The 17,219-nt window shown below is 40.6% G+C and overlaps 1 protein-coding gene across 1 annotated transcript; it reads right to left on the reverse strand.

The window, feature by feature from the left end:
• Positions 1–122: 122 nt before the first annotated feature.
• Positions 123–17,205, reverse strand: CEP55 (centrosomal protein 55). The gene is made up of 8 exons (XM_075155454.1): positions 16,811–17,205; positions 14,800–15,084; positions 9,130–9,195; positions 7,656–7,797; positions 5,227–5,543; positions 3,257–3,328; positions 2,255–2,380; positions 123–629 (listed from the first exon to the last, which is right to left on the reverse strand). Exons 1-8 carry the CDS (start codon positions 16,991–16,993, stop codon positions 423–425), a joined length of 1,398 nt encoding a protein of 465 aa, XP_075011555.1. The 5' UTR covers positions 16,994–17,205; the 3' UTR covers positions 123–422.
• Positions 17,206–17,219: the final 14 nt, after the last annotated feature.

A 17,219-nucleotide genomic window follows, 5' to 3' on the forward strand; every position in this document is an offset into this window, starting at 1 on the left:
AGCCAAAAATCTTTTGCAGCTATTACTGTCAGTTGAGGTACAAGCGCAATCATCAGGATTCACCAACCACGAACCAGATATGCCAAACATTAAAATGAAGTCTGACACAATAGGTGTGCTTTTACTGTTCTCATTTTTAATAGTGCAAAAAAAAAAGTCAGTAGTTTACTATTTTAAGATATTCCTAATTCTAGAAATATTTCCATTTGCAACCAAAAATGCAGTAGCTAGTTTTTTTGCAAAAACGTCAGGTAACATATTTGAGGCCAAATAAATTACTATAATGTTTTTGTGGAACTGAATTACAAAACTAGTAGTCCTTTATACAACCTTAAGAAAAAAGCTTTAAAAAGATCTTTTGCCTTTGTGGAAGAGCATATTGGCAGTGTGTATAAAGCAAATATAGTAAGTCCATTTGGAGCTCAAGCTGTACAAAAGTCAATATGTGCTAGTAATTCTCTGTGCTGGCTTGTTGGATACTGCATTTTACATCTGGGACACTCGAGAAAACTTTCATCAAGAAGGCTTGAATGTTTCAGGGAAGGACTTCTGTCATATGTGGTCAGCTTCTCTTCAAATGCAGCTTGCAAATCTTCCTCTGGTTCCATATGTCCAGATTCCTGGAGTTTCTGGAAAAGGAGAAGCTTTAGGGTAAGATTGGGGCATGCATGCGCTGATCAAATACTGTAGGAAAAAAATATTAAGGTTTGATGGCACACAAGCCTTGTGTGTATTATAGCACTAAGGGTAGAATTTTTAAGATGGCTAAATGCAGTTGTGCTACTCATGTTAATAACAGAGGGCCTATTGTACAATTCTAACACCACATTTAAATTAGATTGCAGGTAGCTTTTCTGCAGACTATTTAAGACAGGTTTCCCACAATGTCTAGCCGGGAATCCTTCCCCAACCATCTTCCGCTCACACACTATCTTTCCTTAATAAAATGATGCTTCAGTCCCCTCTACATAGGATGCTGCCTAGTTACCTTCCCAAAAACTCTGCTGTAATTTTCTCTTCTCCTCCTGATCCCATGCGTGATGTTTCTGTGCATGAAGGCTGTCCCTAACTGTAAAAGGCACTCAGTTGTCTACTGGACAGCTACTCCTCCAGCTTTTCAGCACAGAGAAACTCAAAGCTGTGACTTCCCTGCTCTGCCCAAACTTCTGCTCTACTCCCAGCAGACAGAAGGTTTCCCAGTGGCCTCCCCTGGCAGCAGCAGCAATTGCAATCCTACTAAGCAACACTCTCCCAGGGACAACACATGAAGAACATCAGTATCTCAGAATTCATTCCATTCCCTTCCTCATTTGAGAAAATACTTTCAAAATGCATACAACTAAGAGGGAGAGCGGTCTGGCAGAGTCAGAGAAGAATTCCTCTCATCTGCAACTTGTTAGGAGCTTTTGCATTCATCTTCTCTGTAAAAAGCACAGCGGCCCCAGACCTGATCTAATGAAGGACACAGGTATCCGATTTCCATTTTCAACCTCATTTAAGTAAGCCCAGAAATACAGTTTTGACAGCTATCACCTAATCTTACAAGATACCTTGCTGTAGAGTTCCAAAAGCACCAACAGTCAAAACGCATTTCTGCTCAAGACCAGGGCAATCCTGGATATGACAGAGCAAAACAGATCAATGGCTTGCCTTATGCTTAATCCTTCCCTACAAATTTCTCCATTAAGTCTAGGGCTCAAATCTCGGTGGCTTTCTTTGGGCTTATAAGCAGCAAACAGACGATGGCCCTCACAATACAACAAATGTCCTTTTTCATTATAGTAGGGAGCTTGTCTCTTTGGAAATCAAAAACCCAGGTTTTAGTGACCCACCCATCCTATATCAGATGGAGGTGAGGGAGGAATTCAACCTCTGTATTTAAGGATTGTGTCCTGTTCACTAACAGCAAGTCTGAGTAGAAGCATACTGCAGCTTTGTCATTGTGCAAGACAAAACTAGATGCACATTGTGATACAAAATACAGTTATGTTGCCTGCTCAGGAGCCTGACTATTCTGGATCTCCTTCTGCAGTACAGTTCTCTGTGCATGCTGTAGGGAAAAATGATGCCTAGCTAGTTGACATAGGGTTCTGCACCTTGGGGCCACATACCTAAAGAATGTAAGGGCCTACAGTGAATATCTGATGACATTAACAGAAGACTCACTACACTCGAAATAAGATCCCAAAGTGAAAAGATGTACATCTATGCAAAATCCCTGGCTAAATTCACATGCAAGTTATTCAGTACATACCAGAGGTTCCAGACGGGTTATTTGCTGCCTGGCCTTGCGCAGTTCCTTAAGGACTTTGTTTAACTGATGCCGCAAGTTCTGGTGGTCAAGTTTTTCATTCTCAAAGTCTGTGGTGCATATCTGGATCTGGCAACCCCCCAGAGTGAAAATTAAAGAACTAAAGTCAGAATTAAGAACTGGGGGGGGGGGGGGGGGGGGGGGGCGGGAGGGGGGAGAAATGTTTCCCCTTTATAAATTTAAAGTAAGTTTTACTCTGCTTTCATATCCTAAAATGGAATTTAAAAAAAAAAAATTAAAGAAATCACTTGTTGCTTTCACTACAGTGAAATTCATGCCCAATTATGAAAATCTTCTCCCTTAGTAGAGGTGGAGTTTGAAGTTATTTTGGTTGGAGAATATTTCAAGCTGTTTTGCAATCTTAAACTGAAGATTTTATAGAAAAGCATATAGTGCAAGTTCTCATTAAAAATGCCAGTTTTTACTCCAGGATCTTTCTTGTAGCATGACAATTTGGACAGAAACTATGGGTAACACTGTACACCCAAGCTTAGCAAAGAAATGTAAATTTTTTTTCCCCCAATAACATCAGTTAGATCTGTAAGAATGTACTTGGAAAAAATAAAGAAGATGGAAAAGATGGCAATGCAATTATTTATATAACTTTATGTAACTTTATCAAGAGTATATTACAAAACTTCAATGAGCTGTTTGGTTTTAGGATGTTTCCCATACCTAATCTGAGGCTGTGCAGTTGAACAAGTGATTGTGGAGAAAATAGCATCAGGTTTGATCACACCCTCTTATCTGTAAAAGGTTACAGATTTTCCTCGACAGATGTGTCAAAATTTTTAGAAGCATCAAGAGATTATTCACTGTTGAATATTCATGTCTAATAGTACTCTATTTAATATACTACTCATTCTTAAATTTGAAAAGTTAGTCTAGAAATCCTTTGTGCATAATACAGATTAAGAATCAGCATCTTAGCATGTAATTCGGTACCTGTTGTTCCAACAAAGCTATCCTAGTGTGTTCCTCTTGCTGTTTGTGCAATGATTTACGAAGAAGTTGCACCTACAAGGAAGAAAAACATTTGTAACAAAGAACTTCCATATACAACAGTTAATAAGCTTAACAAATAATGAATCTAAAAAGGGATGGAACTAAACTTTTACATTTCAATGCCAACAGAAAAATGTATGCCTGTTATGCAACAGCCAAACCCAATTCCCAAATATCTCTACTTCTCTGGGGAAAACCCCAGGAAAACATTATCATTGCACTGAGCAGAGGGAATGCAGGATGATGTTATATTTCAGAAAAATCAAACTGAACTTTCCTAGGTGATTGCTGGCATGCAGACAAAACCTGTTTGTACTAACACATCATGATGTTAAAAAGAACAAGCAATGCAATTTTTTTTTTTAATAGAAGAGAACAAGCTTAAGACTCAGAATGTACTATACTATAATGGATTAAGTAAATGTAAAAAAAGAAGTAAAAATATCCTCTGTTATCAGCATGTATCAACTTTTATAGTGAATGCTGTTGTGCTGTTCAGCTGCAAAAAAAAAAAAATCATTATTCACCAGTACCTTTTAATCATTATTCACCAGTGAAAACCAGCCTGTGTTTAGAGAGCTAAACTGTTGTTCTGGTTTTAGCCTACTTTGGTGCCTAGTAAATTTTATTCTCTTATTTCAAATTTCAGTTCTACATTGCTTTGTTATTGACCACAAACTTCTCCAAGTAGCAAGTCTATCTTATTTGGATGCCCTGAGGACAGTCCTTCAAGGAGGACTTTCCAGTTTTTCTTCAGTAGATACGTGGTCATGATTTCATGTCCAGAAGAAGAAACAACAGATTTTTTTTTTTGTTACCATCACCATGCTGATAGGAATATTCCAAGACACCACTAACTCTCCATGTAGGGGAAGTGGCAAAGTCCTCATGAGTATTCCAAACAAAAGGAGGTAAGCACTGAATATTTTTAAATACAAACATACAGCACATACGTGTCTTCCCCCACCTCTGATCAGCCAGAGTGGTTATAACAAGTCATTGGGCTCAAAAAAAGAAGGAAGAATTAAGAACTTCACATATGAACAGAATTATTTCACTGAAGTCATCACGGTACTCTTTGGGAGATGGGCAAGCCCTGCAAACAATTAGGATCTGATGCAAAAGCAAGAGAACAGATCTGGCAATAGTGTAAACCACACCTATTGAACAGCCTGCCTGACAGGCATTTTTTAGACTTTACACGGAATCACAGAACTCTTCTCAGTGGTTTCTACCATAGCCATCTTCAGGACAGTGACAACTTAAGGTCCATCCCTTCCCTTGCTTATCTGGCCATTGCTTTCTAGTACTCAGGTGTGCCTGCATAGTTCTTATTCACAGCATCATATAGAGAACCAAATGCAGGAACTCATCTGGAGTGGAAACTCATGGAAAAAAAACCAAACAAACAAAAACCCAGCTGCATGGCCACAATGGTTGGCTGGGGGCACTATCCAGGGACACAGTAAGTATGAAACTACAAGCCCACATGCGTATTTGTAACAGCCAGGTGACAGCAAATATCAGTTAGGACCGCATGATAAAATAGCCTGTATGGACTTGAATTTTTACCTTTCCTATTCTCATTTACTATTAACCTTGAGGATGAACTAGATTAGAATCAATTAAGTATTCTCTCACTTCTCCCTCTTGTGTCCCACAAGACCAGGGAAATAAGTGAACAAGTAAGTTCTTTGTTAAATAAGGAAATTTCACAAAAGTTTGGATTTTGATTCAAACCAATATATTAAAGAAAGAATTCAGTTTTAACCACAAGGACATGAGTCTACATATACGTAAAGAACAGTTACCAGAGCAAGTAAGTGATGGTCCATTCTGATTAAGTATGACTTTTTCAGCTCTCTTGATTCTTTGCTAATGATCTTAAACCTCCAAATGCATCCACTTACCTGACATAAAAGATCTTCAGACTTTCTCTTTTCTTCTCTGAGCTGTCCTTTAATACTTTCATTTTCTTGTTTTAGTCTCTGCACTTTCTCTCCTTTCATTTTATTTTCATTTTCTAGAGTCTTAATTTCAGCAACCTGTTGCGACTGCAATAAGGCATTTAAACTCGTTATTTCTCGTTGTGTTTCTTCATACTTCTTTTTGAATTCGTTAAGTTCAGATCTCAGCTGGGTTATAGTGCGTCTTTCAGTCTCAAGATCACTCTTAGCAGTTAGTAACAGCTGGTCATAATATTTTTGCTTTTCCTCTTGTAGATGACCTTAATGAGTCAGAAATAATTGAGATAGTAATGTGGGAGGCGGGGGAATCACTTGAAAATCAGAACACCAAATCCTTGACAGCATTTTAAGGCATATTGATAGAAATTAACATTCTAGGTTATTACACAGCTCAGACTAGCACCAAACTTTAGTTAAAACAGCTTTCAATACATCTAATGCAGTAAAGTCTCCTTCCCAACATTGTTACTGGAAAACTGCAGCTTGGCTTGTGTATAGTATTATGTGCTACAGCAACTTCCTTCACTAACCCTCATAGCAATATTATATCCTTTGCCTTGCTACATAAGGTCCATGACCCACACATATTTCTTATTGGCCTCATGCATTATACTGACGCGTGGAAATCAAGGCCCAAACACACCGGATTCTTGCTTCCAGATTTAGGCTCCTTAGCCAAGGTTCTGGCATTACTCCCTCCTCAGAGATACCCTGGGGATCTCATGGGCTCTACTTCACCATTGTTGACCAAAGCCAGACTATCCATTGTCTTTTGCAGACTACCTTCTTCAAATTGTATGCCATCATTTACTTCTAAATTGCAAATAAAAGGGAATAGGATAGGTTTTTTGATAAAAAAATCCCTGCTTCTTGTCTAGTGACTGTTACTTAAACCAGAGTTTGAAAAATTTCTGCTTGTCAACCCAAGAAAAGTTAGTAAGTAGGAAAAAAAAAAAGGAGGCAGTCTGTAGAAATTCAGTAGTAATACAAAATATACCTAAAAGCAGAACAAGGAATGCAGAATTTCACAGGCTTTGCTGATTTTTGGCACTGTAACGTTCTTGACTTTGATACTTTTCCTATTGAAGGCTTCCCCTCATTCTTCAAAGGGTAATTTACTAGAGAAAGTTTCTTGCTTGAGTGTTCTCCCTCCCCTCGACTATGAGCTAAGCCTTACCGTCTCATTAGCAATACTCCTTTATAGGGTAGCGAGATCTTCAGAGAGATACCAAGTTTTTCCTTGAAAAAGGTTGTCATATCTACTTTCAACTTTTATAGCTAGGTTCTTAGAAACTTGGATCTCTGCTACTGTCTAGCTGCTTGAAGAGGGGAACTTTCTTATACCCTTGCTTCCTTAAAGTTCCTAGTCTCCTGGCTGCTCTGACGACAAAGCTTTGACTGCAGTAACTCTGAGTTACGTTTCCTGGTGAGCTACTTCAGTCTGCCTCCCTCTAAAATACTGTTCATAGATTTCTAAACAGCACCAAAACAAGATTATGGTATTTTACTGTTTTCCATAAAGATTCAAGCAGTAATACAGAAACCAAGCCACTGCACGTGAATTACTAAGTGGTAAGTAGCTATGGGCATACTCTTACTCCAGATGATGCTAGTTCTATTTAGTGAATTTTCCTTGCAGGTCAGTTGCAGCATACATGAAATAATTAATTAATTAATTAAATTAATTAAATTAATAATTTGATAATAAGAAAAGCAAGCGAACTCCTTCTGGTTCTCCTGTTTATTCCACATGCTGGTCAAGCACAGCTCGAGTCAATCCGAATGCATGATACTGAGAGGCTGCTCATTATTGAGGAACTACATAGCACGGAAGTGAGCTAGAGGTGGCCAGATCCATATTGCGAAACACTGTTTTGGATAGGTGCCAAAACCTACCACAGGTTTTCATGCCCTGCAAGAACTGTTCAGGTGAGTAAAGAACGTGGCAGTCTTGAGTCATTTTTATAATATTTATTTTGGAAAAAAAAAAGTAAAAAACCTGACCCACACCTAGCTAATAAAGCCTTAATGCTTCCATTATGTAGGTTGAAAGTGTACTTTGAAGGATGGGAGACATACATATATTTGCCTCAACACTTTCTGCAAACAGAGAGGTTGCTAATAGAGTGTCAAGGCTGTTAAAAACCATCTTCGAAGTAGATAAGAACATGAAATACTGTCAATCAAGTAATGTAGCTAGATAACAGGAAACAAAGAAATTTTACTTAACCAAGTTTTACCATTAAGAAACCAAAATGTTGAGAAGAAAGTCTTGATTTTGTTTAATTATGCTATAATTTGTTTTCAGAAAAAACTTATTCTATAGATAATTATGGTTTGGGTCACTTGTGGGGAAAAAATAAAGTTGATACCTTCTGAATTGAATTCTTTAGATTCTTGTTGGCTAACTATTTCTGACTTCTGTTCAAGTTCAAAGATCCTTCCAAGCAGTCCCCTGACATATGCTTCACGTTGCTGGTCATACAGTAGCCACTGTTGGTTTTTCTCAAGAGCCTTCATGAAAAGGAACAGAACAACAAAAAAGCCTCTGATAATTTATCAGATTTTAAAAGTTAAAAGTATTTGTTGTCTTTAAAATGTTAAAAGTTATATATTATACAGTTTAAAGATAAGCTAGTTAATGCTGCTGCAAACTGTAGTAATCTTCTCTGTACAATAAATAAAACCCATCTTAGTTTGGAAAGATAAGTCAGGTTGTTGAGCATAAGTTAAAATTGCAGCAATATTAAACACTGATTGGCTTATTTCTTAGAATGGGAAAATGACTTAAAAACAAAGGGTTCCATAAGTCATGCCCAGTTTATGAAGAATTAACCTTTCAATCTCAAATATAAAAAAAACCAACAGATCTTGTGTCGTGGTTTAACCCAACAGGCAGCCAAACACCACACAGCCACTCGCTCTCTCCCCGCCCCCCCCCAGTGGGACAGGGAGAGAATTGGAAGGGTAAGAGAGAAAAACGCGTGGGTTGAAATAAAGACAGTTTAATAGAACAGAAAAGGAAGGGAAAAAAATAATAACAATAATGATAGAATATACAAAATGAGTGATGCACAATGCAACTGCTCACCACCCACGCTGACCAATAACAAGTAGTGATTCCTACTTCCTGAAACTCCTACCATTCATATACTAAGCATGACATCACATGGTATGGAATACCCCATTGGCTCGCTGGGCCAGCTGTCCCAGCTATGCTCCCTCCCAGCCTCTTGTGCACTTGGCAGAGCATGAAAGCTGAATGTCCTTGACTAGTAGTGTACTTAGCAACAACTAAAACCATCAGTGTGTTATCAACATTCTTCTCATACTAAATCCAAAACACAGCACTAGGAAGAAATTTAACTCTATCCCAGCCAAAACCAGGACATCTTTAAAATGGAATAAACTAAAGCTGTATCATTGCAACTTAAAGTTTGTAAGAACAAGGACATGGATTTTGTATCTGATTGGATCATAGAATTATTCAGATTGGAAGGATCTCAGGAGGTTTCTAATCCAACCTCATGCTATCCCAGACAGTGTCAGGTCTGAGGTCAGACCAGGTTACCTGGGGATCCTGTTTTGTCAGCAACCACTTTGTTCTGATGTTCCAAGCAAGTTTTTTTCAAAGATGATGGAAATATTGTCTTTTTTTTTTTTTTGCAAGCCTTTTTTTATTCTAAATTACTGTTTTGTCACAAAATAATTTCAGGTTTTATATTTTAGAGGGAAACATACCCTCTGAGATCCCATACTACTCAAACACGTATATGGTGATAATGTACACTCTTACGCATTTTGATACAGATGATTTATACTTGCCAAGTTGTATATGAAACTTACATCTTTCAGTTGTTTTTCAACTTCATAAAGATTAGTTGGTGATCCAGTGCTGTTTGTTACAGCTTCCTGCACACAAAGAACAACCTGTTAGTGTTCTTTAAAACAGATGGCTGAAACAGTAAAGCTAGTCCTGTATAACTATTAATCTCACATAAATAGCATAAGAATATTTTAAAAATGGAGAACAGATGCATACATGTGCCTTTTGTGCTTAAAGATCTTTATAGTCTTTCTTTTTTTTTAAAAAAAAAAAGGATCTAAGTTATGTAGAAAAACATTTCATAGATTTAAAATAAAATCTCCTGGAAGATACAGGACAAAGATTTACATTTAATTTATTCTATAACTCTGCAACTCATAGTTACATTAAAACATTTCCTAATAACATGTGTCTTCTGCTGAACTGCTATCTTGGAAGACCTGAAGGGTGCAGGAGAGCTTCTGAAAAATTAAGATATTTAGGGTATTATTTAAATACACAGAAAAGGTGTTTGTTCTATTTTCGTATCCTCGTACGTTTGACAATAAGCTAGACCTAGAGGAGTTGTTTGGGAAAGCTAGAGACCTTGGCAATGTCATTGGTATAACAGGAGGATTTACAAACATCTGGGAAACCATGCAAGCCTGTCTGGAACCATAAGGACACACTGACTTGTTTTCTGAGACCTGATCTACAGTAGAGTGCTTAAAGTACGAGTCGGAGAGTTCTTTAGACCCATCTAAAATTAAACAGCAGTTAAACAGTTATACTTCTTTCATAATCTGACGTGTTTATTCACTGCATGATAGAAAACTTTTGAAATTGTGTAGATATAAGTCAGAGGGAACTTTAAGGAAGTAAAAATGTGGATTACTACCCAAATCCCAGCTACATTTTTCCAAAGTTTTCCTGTTTTTTGGAACGTGATTTAGAACAAGCTTTATAGCTGAAAAAAATACAGATCTTTGAATGCAATTATTAAACTTTAGCACTACCTAATAAAAAGAGGACTTAGAGATACTACAATTGCTCAGACTCCTATTTCTGCAAACATTAGAACTCTGTCTCAGTGAAAACTTTCTCAAAATTGTGTCACACAACTGTTGTTTCCATTTCAGAGTATATCTGCAGCTCATGTGCCACCTAGCAGTTTCAATCAGCATTGTTAGACTTGTTTTCAAGTTTTCCAAGACATCCAGTCAAAACATTAGTCAAATTTTGTTGTCCTTGATAAATCAGTAAAAAATTTAAAAGAAAATTAATTCTGATTTTAAACTAAAAGATATTTTGGTAGTTCATTGACAAAAATATCATGGAAATCTGTTGAATTAACATACGTTTTAAATTCTCCAAAGTTCAAAGTCTCTTGAAATTGAAAATAAACACATTGCATTTAAAGTGGTATTTCCCAAGATACTGCATTATTAGAAGTGATACATATATGTATTATAATTGAAAATTAGTAGATTAAGATATTTTGCTATGTATTTGGCTAAAGCTGAATTTCTGTAAGTTACTCAATTTCCCTGTAGCGCATGGGGAACCAGCACCATCTGCAGGTCAAAAGCTGGAAAAGACTTACAGGCACCTCTTTCAGGCACCAACTTCCTGTGCCCCTTACTGAGATACTACTGCATTTTCCATGGAACATTAGAACAGACAGGGGTGGAAAAACAACTGCAGAAAACTAAATGCACTTGTAAAAGCTGCCAAGTACTGGCACCACACCTATTAACCATTTTAAAAGAGAGAAGCAACTCATTATTCCTGTCCTATCTTCTGTCACATTGAAATATTTACCATGTGTGATACCATGTACAGGCAACTAGTTTTAACAACCAAGGAGCAAATGAGGATTCTTAAGAGCAAGGAGGAGAGAGGTATTCTCATAGAATCATAGAATAGTTTGGGTTGGAAGGAACCTTTAAAGATTATCTAGTCCAACCCCCCCTGCAATGAGCAGGGACATCTTCAACTAGATCAGGTGCTCAGAGGCCTGACCAACCTGACCTTGAATGTTGCCAGGGATGGGGCACCTACCACTTCTCTGGGCATCTTGTGCCAATGTTTCACCACCCTCATTGTAAAAAATTTCTTCCTTATATCTAGTCTAAATCTACCCCCTTTTAGTTTAAAGTCATTACCCCTTGTCCTATTGCTACAGGGCCTACTAAAAATGTCTGTCTCCATCTTTCTTATAAGCGCCCTTTAAGTACTGAAAGGCCGCAATAAGGTCTCCCCGGAGCCTTCTCTTCTCCAGGCTGAACAACCCCAACTCTCTCAGCCTTTCTTCATAGGAGAGGTGTTCCATCCCCCTGATCATTTTCATGGCCCTCCTCTGGACCCGCTCCAACAGGTCCCTGTCTTTCCTGTACTGAGGACTCCAGAGCTGGACGCAGTACTCAGGTGGGGTCTCACCAGAGCAGAGTAGAGGGGCAGAATCGCCTCCCTCAACCTGCTGGCCACGCTTCTTTTGATGCGACCCAGGATACGGTTGGCCTTCTGGGCTGCAAGCGCACATTGTCAGCTCATGTCCAGCTTTTCATCCACCAGTACCCCCAATTCCTTCTCGGCAGGGCTGCTCTCAATCCTTTCATCCCCCAGCCTATATTGATACTGGGGGTTGCCCCGACCCAGGTGCAGGACCCTGCACTTGGCCTTGTTGAACCTCATGAGGTTCACATGGGCCCACTTCTTGAGCTTGCCCAGGTTCCTCTGGATGGCATCCCATCCCTCAGGCATGTCAACTGCACCACTCAGCTCGGTATCATCATTTCCTGAGGGTGCACTCCATCCCACGGTCTATGTCATTGATGAAGATATTAAACAGTACTGGTCCCAATACAGACCCCTGAGGGACATCACCTGTCACTGATCTCCATCTGGACATTGAGCCATTGACCACTACCCTCTGGATGCAACCATCCAACCAATTCCTCATCCACCTAACAGTTCCTCCATCAAATCCATACCTCTTCAATTTAGAGCAAAGGATGTTGTGGGGGACCATGTCAAAGGCCTTACAGAATTCTAGATAGATGACATCAGTAGCTCTTCCCTTGTCCACTGATGTAGTGACTCTATCATAGAAGGCCACTAGGTTTGTCAGGCAGGACTTGCCCTTGGTGAAGCCATGCTGGCTATCTCGAATCACCTCCCTGTCATCCACAGACCTTAGCATAGCTTCTAGGAGGATCTGTTCCATGATCTTCCCAGACACAGAGGTGAAGCTGACAGGTTGGTAGTTCCCAGGGTCCTCCTTTCTACACTTTTTTAAAAATGGGTGCAATGTTTCCCTTTTTCCAGTCACCAGGGATGTCACCTGACTGCCATGACTTTTCAAATATCATGGAGAGTAGCTTGGCAACTACATCAGCCAATTCCCTCAGGTCTCTGGGGTGCATCATCTGGCCTAGACAGGTACACTCTTCGCTGGGTAAAAAACTGGCTGGACGGCCGAGCCCAGAGAGTTGCGGTCAACAGAGTGAAATCCAGTTGGCGGCCGGTCACGAGCGGTGTTCCCCAGGGCTCAGTACTGGGGCCGGTCTTGTTCAATATCTTTATCAACGATCTGGACGAGGGGATCGAGTGCTCCCTCAGTAAGTTTGCAGACGACACCAAGCTGGGCGGGAGTGTTGATCTGCTTGAGGGTAGGAAGGCTCTGCAGAGGGACCTGGACAGGCTGGATCGATGGGCCGAGGCCAACTGCATGAGGTTCAACAAGGCCAAGTGCCGGGTCCTGCACTTCGGCCACAACAACCCCAGGCAACACTACAGGCTTGGGGAAGAGTGGCTGGAAAGCTGCCCAGAGGAAAAGGACCTAGGGGTGCTGATTGACAGCCGGCTGAACATGAGCCGGCAGTGTGCTCAGGTGGCCAAGAAGGCCAATGGCATCCTGGCCTGTATCAGAAATAGCGTGGCCAGCAGGAGTAGGGAGGTGATCGTGCCCCTGTACTCGGCACTGGTGAGGCCGCACCTCGAACACTGTGTTGAGTTTTGGGCCCCGCACTACAAGAAGGACGTTGAGGTGCTGGAGCATGTCCAGAGGAGGGCAACGAAGCTGGTGAAGGGTCTGGAGCACAAGCCTTATGAGGAGCGGCTGAGGGAACTGGGACTGTTTAGCCTGGAGAAGAGGAGGCTGAGGGGAGACCTCATCGCGCTCTACAACTACCTGAAGGGAGGTTGTAGCGAGGTGGGTGTTGGTCTCTTCTCCCAAGTAACAAGCGACAGGACGAGAGGAAACGGCCTCAAGTTGCGCCAAGGGAGGTTTAGGCTGGACATTAGGAGAAATTTCTTTACTGAAAGAGTGGTCAGGCCTTGGAACAGGCTGCCCAGGGAAGTGGTGGAGTCACCATCCCTGGAAGTATTTAAAAGACGTGTAGATGAGGCCCTTACGGACATGGTTTAGTGGACATGGTGTGTTGGGTTGACGGTTGGACACGATGATCTTAGAGGTCTTTTCCAACCTTAATGATTCTATGATTTTATGATCTCATCAGGTCACATAGACTTATGTATGTTCAGGTTCCTGAACCTGATCTTCTCTTACAGTGGGAAGGAACTTTGCTCCCCCAGTCCCCGTCTTGCGGTCCATCTACTCGAGAGGTGGGGGCAGAGAGGTTGCCAGTGAAGACTGAGGCAAAAAAGTTGTTCAGTACCCCAGCCTTCTCCTCATCCTTTGTTACCAGTTTGCCAGTCTTGTTCATCGGGGGGGAGGGGAGGTATGCTTTCTTTGACCCTCCTTTTCTGGCTGACATACCTGTAGCCCTTATTCTTTGGATCCCTTGCCAAGTTCAGCTCCAGCCACACCTTGGCCTTTCTGACCCTATCCCTACACAACCAGACAATGTCCCTATACTCTTCCCAGGATACCTGTCCCTGCTTCCGCTGCCTGTGCATTTCCTTCTTGACCTTTAGTTTGACCAGCAGGTCTTGACTCAGCCATGCTGGTCTCTTGCCTTCATTTCCTGATTTCTCACACCTGGGGATCAAGAGTTCTTGCACTCTATGGAAAGCATCCTTAAGATCTGCCAGCTCTGTTCTGCTCCCTTGTCCCTGAGGGCAGTTTCCTAGGGCATCCTATTGACTAACTCCTTGAACAGCTGGAATTTTGCTTTCCTAAAATCAGCGTCCTGATTTTACTCTTCACCTGACCCATATCCCTCAGGACTGCGAACTCCACCGGTGCATGATCACTGCAGCCCAGGCTGCCTCCAATCTTGACATCACCAATTGGCTCATGACTAAAGCCGAATTAGGTGAGGAGCTTAGTTTGTCTTTATTAATGCTCTTACTGCTGCCTTCTCAGTCTGTTAAGTCACTGAGCATACAAACCCGAGAAGGGCATAATATCTGCTTAAGCAACGGTGGATCATTACACATGGTACCGCTAGCCATACCACCTGCGCACAAGCTTGAAAAAAGGACCTTGCAGTACAGCATTAAACAATTCCCTCCCCAGCTGCATTGCCTGAAGTTGTGCTCCCTGACTGTTCTTCATTTAGCATTCAATCTGGATATCATCTCTCTTCATACAAGAGTATTTCAGCATGCAATGCAACTTGTAACAAGATCAAAAATCCATCTTCTTTTATAACAGATATTGATGCTTAGTGGGCACAAATTCCAAGTTTAACCTATAAACAGGTTAGACTTGGAATTTGCAATTACAGTGTTTCTTCAGTGCTTACCTGGGATGCCTGAGAAGTACCAGCTCTGTTTTCAAACTCAGAACATTTTGCAGTAACAGTGGATAAATTACACTTTAACTGGTTCACTTCTTCCGATAGGGAACGAAGTAACTGTTCCCTGCTTTCTGCTTCCTTTGTTTTTTCCTCTAGTTGACTTTGTAATGAGGAGACTTCGCTATTCTTGGTTTTGGATCTAAGCTTATCTTTCAGGTTTTGGATTTCTTTGTCCTTCTCTCCAAGGAAATGGTTGTATTTTTCTTTGTCTTTTTCAAGGGAAAGTATTTTCTAAATGAAACAGAATAAAAAAGTGACACAAATTAATAAGTGTCAGTCTATGCAACAAATGCATTAGCAAGTTTACAACAGTTTGAGAAAATGCTCACTTTCAAAGGTTCTCTCTTAGCCTTTAATTAGCTGAGAATGTTACTTTTTACTCAAAACAGACAATACTACAGTGACCATCGCAATACTAGAGCGACCATCTGAAACATTTCAAGTGATAGTAAATCCAGTTTGAAGTAGATGAAACAAGGAAAGAATGCAAAGAACCAAATTTCACAGACTTGGTAGGTAGTCAGTTTTGTATATGAATACAGATCACTACAATAGATGAACCTTAGAACACAAGCAATACAAGAACTCTTGAACACTGCCAGTGAAGAGGTTGGTGATACATTTCTTAGTGTGGTTAGCATATTCAGTAGCGTTTGAGAAGCAGCAGAGCCTTCTTGCAAACTAAATGACAATAAGTGAACTTACAAGAGAGTAAAGCATTCAGGAGAAGGATCCTGTTTTCCAAATTATCTGGCCTTTTAGTTTCAAAATGTGCTTTAGTAGATATTTTCAACAGGCACTCTCTTTTCAGTAGGCCTCCAGCACAGGTAATTATTACATAGCATTAGTACTCCTTTTGAGATACCTTGGGGCTCTACATAAACTTCTGTTATGATAGCATTTCATTTTCCATGAGAAAAGTTGATGTTGAAATCCTACATGTTGATATCAAGTCATTAGAAGATGACAGAGAAACTGAAAGAAATTGAATTTTAGAGCGCCTCATTTAGGGAGTGGTTGAAGACCACACAGTGCTCACTAAAATTAAAATATTGACACCAGATAGTACCTAGTATACCTAAACATGCCTGTGATTTTCCACCTGTAAACTAGGAACCCAATATTAAGTAATCAACACTGAGCAAGCAGCAAACTCCACTAGACACAGCAAATATGCTAAGGAATTTAGCGACAACAGTATGAGCTGTCTAGCCATAGCTGGTACTTGGGTTAGCACTTCTCAACTGATGTTGTAGCACAAACACAAAAAGCCTTATTGTCAAAAGAAGTAGCCTAGAAATGTTACTCTGCCTAGTCTCCATTAGTTGTATCCTTTGAAAGAGTCCATTTAAAGTTTCCCAGTCCTTCTGTGTGTGACTTGGTCATATACTAAGTCTTGAACTTCTTTCTCTACAATCACAGGTTTACCTTGAATAGACTAGAAAGCATGGAAATTACAGTGTCTTAGTTTCTGCTCTTTGGTTGTAAGGGAAGAATAATGTGGTGAACTGTTTACAGTTTTATTTACCTATAGCTGAGTAGAAGCTTGAGAATATAGTTCAAGCAAATACTCAGCACTTTTTGGCATGTTCTTAGGCAACTGTTTGAAAACACAGTGTTCTTTGCAGGAAATGCTCAAAATATTTCTCTGGGACCAACTGTTCCAAACAGCTGGACATGTGAGGACAGGTCTTAATAGACTAATTGGCACCTCTGGCCTCAAGTCTTTGTATTTAACAGGCTTGTCAGATGATTGTAATTTCATTAGTTCAGTCATCGTTGAAAAATATTTGAGAACAAAAATGTCAAACTAAACCAGCAGTGATATCAAAGTAAACTAAGTTTTAAGAGGAAAGATTAGCATCTTTCTTACAAAGTCGGACATACTCAGACTCACGTTAACCGTGCACAATTAGGACATCACAAATGTTAGCTCGAGTGCAAACATCCACCTCACCTCTAGGAGCCCGTTCCTTTCCGGATCGGTCATTTTGCTTTTCCCTTTCACGACTTCCTCCACTGATTTTCTCAGGGCTGTCTTCTCCTGCTTGTACTTCTCGAGGTCATTCTCAGGCCTGGAGCTACCCGACTTTAAGCCCCACTTGCCAATAATTATATCTCTGGCCGTCTTGGAATTCATCTTTAAGCACCTATAAAAAGTAAAGGCATCGTTACGGAATAGCAGTCCCTCCCACCAGGCAGGACGTGACTTCTGACACAGTCTTAGTCAAGCACGGGCAGCACAGGGCTTCCTGGCTCCTGCTGCCGGCTCTCGGACCGGGCCGCGGGGAGCAAACAGGCCTGTGAGCACCCTGGGTTACGGCGGGGAAAGGGGGGACCCTACCCGGCGGCGGCGGCGGCGGCGG

The sequence above is a fragment of the Calonectris borealis genome, chromosome 7 (assembly GCF_964195595.1).
Source record: "Calonectris borealis chromosome 7, bCalBor7.hap1.2, whole genome shotgun sequence".
NCBI classification, from domain to species: domain Eukaryota; kingdom Metazoa; phylum Chordata; class Aves; order Procellariiformes; family Procellariidae; genus Calonectris; species Calonectris borealis.